Source organism: Lactuca virosa, chromosome 9, assembly GCF_052849685.1.
Source record: "Lactuca virosa cultivar CGN04683 chromosome 9, Lactuca_virosa_CGN04683_v6, whole genome shotgun sequence".
Classification (NCBI taxonomy): Eukaryota; Viridiplantae; Streptophyta; class Magnoliopsida; order Asterales; family Asteraceae; genus Lactuca; species Lactuca virosa.
Window position 1 is genome coordinate 59,265,915 of NC_136434.1, and position 6,288 is coordinate 59,272,202.

A 6,288-nucleotide genomic window follows, 5' to 3' on the forward strand; every position below is an offset into this window, starting at 1 on the left:
ATCCTCGTGTCTTGTCATGTACATTTAATATAGGTTCCGTGGTTGTCCCACGTGTTGACCTTTGTAGGTTTCTTCGTCATTAGCTTCAACCTTGTTCTAGATAAGATATCTTACTTATCTTAATTAGCGGATGCTCCGACCGTTTTTACCTCCAATCTCATAGGTTCTTTCACATTGATCCTACACATTTTCGTGGGCTAATCTTGGAGGGGGTTTGATCATCGGTGTTGGTCAAACAATTTTTTTTTTAAAATCAATAAATTTAATCTACTTTTAATTTCATATATGTTTTAGATGAGACTTGAACTGTGACAAAACTAGATACCGTTGGTCTAGAAGCCTATGATGGTGTTGGTCATATAGATAAACCTTGAAAATAATAAGCTATTTTTTTTTACCAAAACTAAAGAAATTAGTAATTACCAAAACTCAAAAATGAAAAAACCAAAGAGCTACCCAAGTTTGAATCGAAGAAGCTAACGAAGAGCCCACATACTTCACTAAAATACACATATTGCCACTTAATTTCCACCATAAAGAGCCGGTGCTTCTCTACCCTTTTTTGAATTTGCATCGACACGATGTCACAAGAAGTCTACAGCGGCGGCGGTGGTAACGGTGGCGACGGTGCGGCCCCTCAGCTATACTTCTGTTACCAATGCAACCGTACGGTGTCCATCAGACCTTCGCCTACAGCCTCCTCCGAACTCGTTTGTCCCAATTGCAACGGTGGGTTCCTAGAGGAATACGAAAACCCTAACCCTAGGCCGGAAACCCCAAATCCTTTTCTTGCCTTCGAAGATCCTTCCCCTTTCTCCTCCTTCTCCTCTGGCTTCCCGCTCGTTTTCTCTACCACTTCCCGTGCCGGCGCTGGGAGTGGCGATTTCCAGAATCCCAATGATCTATCGACACTCTTTGGTGGTCCGATATCTCGACCTGGAGGTGTCCAGAGCCCAGGAGAGTTTAATCCTTTTGCATTTCTACAGAATTATCTCAACACCTTACGAGCAGGTGGGGCGAACATCCAGTTTGTTATTGAAAACAACACAGATGGAGATCCGTCGGGGTTTCGTCTCCCATCGAATCTCGGTGATTACTTCATTGGTCCTGGGTTAGAACAATTGATTCAACAGCTTGCTGAAAACGATCCTAATCGATATGGCACTCCCCCTGCATCAAAATCAGCCGTCGAAAACCTTCCTAATATCAAGATCACGAAACAGTTGTTGGAGTCAGATTACTCCGATTGTGCAGTTTGTAAAGACAGCTTTGAACTTGATGAGGAGGCGAAACAGTTGCCATGTAAGCACATGTACCATCAGGATTGCATTTTGCCGTGGTTGGAGCTGCATAACTCCTGTCCTGTTTGCCGGTATGAGTTGCCTACGGACGACCCAGATTATGAGAACAGGTCACGCCAAGCTTCTAGCGGTGGTGGTTCTTTAGGCGCTGCAGCGTCTGGTGGTGGTTCTCAGGATAGTCCTCTGACACCAAGGACTCTGGAGAGGAGGTTTAGGATAAACCTGCCATGGCCTTTCACGGGATCCAGTACGCCTGCTGAGACAAGCAATAGTGGAGCAGGGAACAACAATTCTGGAGATGCCAACCAGGGGAGTGGTGGTCACGCTAGACAAGAAGATCTTGACTAAAGGCAGGTCCGTGTGAATGTGATCACCTTACCTTATCTTGACAAGTACTTATTTTCTATCATTCATACGTGTCTATCTGATATTATGGTTGTGCAAGATCCAAATTTTCATTGATTTTGTCTTTTTGATCAGTTTGTCTCAGTTGTGATTCATTCAAGAATTGACTTGACTTCTTCCCTATATTAGAAAGCACTTACATATTTCATATATAGAGCCTTACACCATAATTGTTATGGTATTGTCTTGGCGTCATGCTGTTGTACAATTGTGGTGGTGTCCTCTTGCCTTAATCACTAAGGCAGATTAATCAGTTTTTTTTTTTTTTTTTCTTTTTTTTTTCTTGTATGTTCACATTACTGGCTCCTGTTTTTTGTTATTCCATTTGCCTTTTCACTTCTTCTATTTCGTCCTGTATCTTGATACCTGTACTGCAGATGTAAATAGCATCTATTTGTTTGTCCATCACTTTTTCTTCTGTAGTTATTTGTTTCTATGTTTTCTCTTGTGTGGGTCAGTGCATATCTGTTTATTTAACACTGTTTACAGCACCAGTAAATGCTTTTCACACCAGGAAACACTGTTCACATTTATTTGTTAGTTTGTATATTGATTTTATTTACTTCTCTTGTATGCTTATACTCATATGTATATACTTATTTGTTTACTTTATATTGTTTATTCGTTACATTGATTTTGATTTTTGAGTATTTGGTCCATCTTGATTCTTGAAGCAGTTGAAGAGTAAGCAATGTACACTCTTTAATGCGATATATTTTTTTCTTTTGAAAAGTATGTTCTTTTATGACCTAGACTTTGTTTTTAACATGCTTCCCTGATCTAAAATGGTTTTGAAATTAAATCCTATTGGTTTATACTTTATACACAACCTTTTAAAGTGTTGAAATTCTAAGATGTGTTTCATATTCTTTATGTTGAAGGGTTAGTTGCTTGGAAACTGGATTATGAGGAGATTTGTCTAGGATACTTGGTATAGAATATTACTTTTAGGTGACTTTAGATTCTAGTTAAGTAGTAGTTGTTTCCATATGGACTTTGAATATTGTGAATTCATTGTTTCTCAATCATTCGATAGATGTGTTCAAACCACATTTTTTGTTATTTCCAACTAGGGACTATTTTATTTCTGCACTCTCTTTTATTTATAAGAAGTACAAGTTTCCATGGGTAGTATATTATTTGAATATAAAATTATTTGGTATGTATGCATATATAATCACTTCTTCTGAGTTCAATGATATATTTATTGCTCCATTTCTTCAATATTGGGTACTCTGTCTTTTTGACCTACTACATTTTTTTGCACATGAACTCTTCTGCAAGTTTGTAATTTTTTATGTTTGGTTTTTAATATGATATATGTATTTATTATTAAGGGGTATTTTTTACTTCAAGTTGGAAGGAAATTAGTCACTAGATCCTATCACTAGTTGATTTCATTGTTTTATATGGTAATCACAAACCTGAAAGAGCTTAACAAATATAGTAGCATAAACCCAAAAGAACTTATATTATATCCTAACATAACATAGGCAACACCACCTGATTTTCCTTCCTCCCAAAAAAGACCAACACATGCTTAACAAAAATTCTCCAAAATGCCCTTCAATAAGGAGCAAAGCAACCTCTGTATCTCAAGTTAAGTCACTAGATGACCATTTATGTCATTGTACTTTTTCTTATCAAGACATAGTACAATGAAAAATTTAGTCTATTATAGCAATGAAAATTGCTTTGTGTTTAATAGGAGTAAAAGAAAGTAATATATGTGTGTGAAAGTACATTGCTATTTCTTGTAACTAAACCCTAAAGTATACGTCACACACAATTGTTTTTATATTTTACTTGATGTGAACAGAGGGAAAGGAAGAATCGAAGGTGGTGTACTATGTTGAACATACAGTGGAATCTTCTTCTTGGTCTTATATACATGGAAGATTTTAGAGAGAGAGAGAACGAAATAGATTGATGATGTATCTTTTAGCAGCATTTTAATAATCACATTTACATGCATGCAGTTCAAACTTGTTATCTCTGCACCTTTTTGATCATGTGGTAATACAATTGTTATGCATGCATGCATCACTTTTCGTATAAAACTCTTACCTCTCAAAATCATTTTCATGTTGTTCTATATTGGTTGAGGAACATGAAACCGGAAGGAAGAACTGTGGAGGAGATGGTTGAAACTTGAAAAGGTGGTTTTGGGTTGGGGCCCACATCAACATCAACAATAATACTACAAATAATTAATTAAAAAAGTACAATACTGAGGTTAAATTAGTATTTTTACACCTATTTAACGGAAGATATTAAATGGTATCTATGATGAGGGCAAATTGTAACCTTTGTTTTGAGTTTTGACGACGTCCACAGACAATTGTTCTCTTGGTTAAGATATGTTAACCTATTATTTGACATATCTAACATAATTATAATTTATTCGATTCATATTAACAACAAAAAACGTGACAAACCACCAAATGAGTATTTCGACACATTTTTCTGGAAATAATTATTGCAACCTTTTAAAATCAAGATTGGGTGGTGGGTTACATAAAAATCCAAAAGTTTGATGTTTTTTACTGTTTAAACCTGAATTATGTTGGCTTTGGTTCTAGCTGGTGGGCACATAATCACCACCACATACACATATTGCTGCAGGAAGACTAGAATACCCATCGACTGCTGACATTATTCTACACTCAACAAATCTACATTAGTAATCACAATGATGTTTTAGCTCTTTTTTTGGTTGCATTAACAGGCCTACTGAAATAATTTCGTAAGTTTGTAACTTGCATCATATTTTAGGTGGTGCCCTCAATCTTGTAAATACCTTATAATTGTCATAATATTGTTTTAACATCCTTTTAGCTATATTTTTTTTTGACATACAGTACTACAATATCTTTGATTTGATTGATATAAAGGGTGTCTTACTATTTCGATATTTACTTTGATGCAAGAATGCTGCATATTGAATCATTCCAGAAACGACAACGCTACATCTACATGTTTTTGTTGTTATTATGGAGAATAATAATAAAAGGTTATGATAAAAGTGATATCAAATAAAATCAATTGTATAAAAGATCTTATATAGTACCCTTCTATTTAAACCATTTTTTTAATTTAAAAAAAGATCTTATAATTTTCGTTTTTTTTTCGATTTACTCTTTATCAGAATTACCGCTAACCTTTTAGTTTTACACATTTTTTTTCTTGAAAAACCTCATTTTTTTTTCAAAACCTCTAACTTTTCTTTTCTAAAAACAATCACATTTTACAAAACTTTTTCATTCGCACCAACCTTTTGACTTTGACTCAAAGTTTTTTTTTTTTTTTTTTTTTTTAAAAAATATGTATTTTTAATATGATTTGTCTAGTTATTAGTGATAAAATACATATTAAAATCTACTTGCATGATGCTCAAAGATTATAACTAGGGGTGTTCGCTTGGATGGATCCGTTCGATCCGACGATTGCTCTCGTTAATGACCACAAAGGCATACATAGAAGGCGGATGAGAGAAAGCGCTCGATGATCCAATCAAATGAATCCAAATTGATTTCGGTTTTCAAAACATGAATCCAAATAGTCCAAATTAATTTCAAATCCGATCTAATCCGACCAAATTATAATTCGGTTGGATCGGTTTTTATAATTCGGTTTAAAAAAACCGGAACATTTTTAAAACTGCATATAATTAGAATGTTAACCAACTTTATAGAAGAAATAAAAATAAATTATATAGTTTTGGTTTAAAGTTTATAAACAACTACGAAAACAATATATTAAAGTTTAATATTTTTAAAAAACTTTTGAGGGAAAATACATATAAGGTTTTTAATTAGGTGATTTTTTTAATTTATTTGAAAAATAAATTACTAAATTAATAAATAGTTATCGATATATATTAAGAATAAATAAATAATAAATTGTTATTCATTTTTTAGACTATTCAATTATTATTTTATAAATTAAAACCAATTCGAAATCCAAATTAATAATTAAGTTTTATTGAAAACCTCTCTAAATATCCAAATATCCGAACCAAACAATTCAGTTTTATCCAAATAGTGAACAACCATAATTATAAGAGTTACAGAACAACAATTATGATGGTTTAACATCTTAGATTATTTTTAGAATAAAATAGAATGTCAGCTTCTAAACACTAATCAATGTCTATATATTTTGTTATATATATGTCAATGACTTTCAGCCTAACTGGGAAGAGACATGAGTTTTATACCCATATGAGGTTGAAGTGTACCGCCCTGTTTCGAATCGTTTCCCATTTTGGAGTAGTGATCATGGATTGGGTATTAGCGGGCTTAGGACCCTTGAAGAATTGAGATTTGGACTCATTTAGGGTTGGATAATATAATTTGGATGAATCAGGTATTCGGTTTGTGTTTTGGAGTCAAAGAGGTATTTTGGTAATTTGTCAGCTCGGGCTTCTATGGAAAATGGATGTTTTTCGGGAATTGGTAAGGCAGGTACGAGTTGATGGAAGTGTAGAGCTTATCGTTACCTTTTTATAGATATAAGGATCGTCGGAATCAGAATTATAACGAAAAAGTTATGGTCTTCAAAATATGTTAGGGTTTGTGGG

The 6,288-nt window shown here is 33.9% G+C and overlaps 1 protein-coding gene across 4 annotated transcripts; it reads left to right on the forward strand.

The window, feature by feature from the left end:
- The first annotated feature begins 521 nt into the window (after positions 1 to 521).
- On the forward strand, positions 522 to 3,766 carry LOC145137014 (E3 ubiquitin-protein ligase RING1-like). Of its 4 annotated transcripts, none has more exons than XM_079071155.1 (2): positions 522 to 1,667; positions 3,526 to 3,766. In XM_079071155.1, exon 1 carries the CDS (start codon positions 582 to 584, stop codon positions 1,647 to 1,649), a length of 1,068 nt encoding a protein of 355 aa, XP_078927281.1. In that variant the 5' UTR covers positions 522 to 581; the 3' UTR covers positions 1,650 to 1,667; positions 3,526 to 3,766. The 4 variants fall into 4 exon arrangements, with proteins under 4 accessions (XP_078927281.1, XP_078927280.1, XP_078927282.1 ...); XM_079071154.1 differs by having other exon boundaries at positions 522 to 1,651; XM_079071156.1 differs by lacking the exon at positions 3,526 to 3,766 and adding an exon at positions 2,588 to 2,753.
- Positions 3,767 to 6,288: the final 2,522 nt, after the last annotated feature.

Bases quoted from the DNA above. Each gene is read 5' to 3' on its own strand.
- LOC145137014 (XM_079071155.1), top strand. From the start codon at position 582: ATGTCACAAGAAGTCTACAGCGGCGGCGGTGGTAACGGTGGCGACGGT.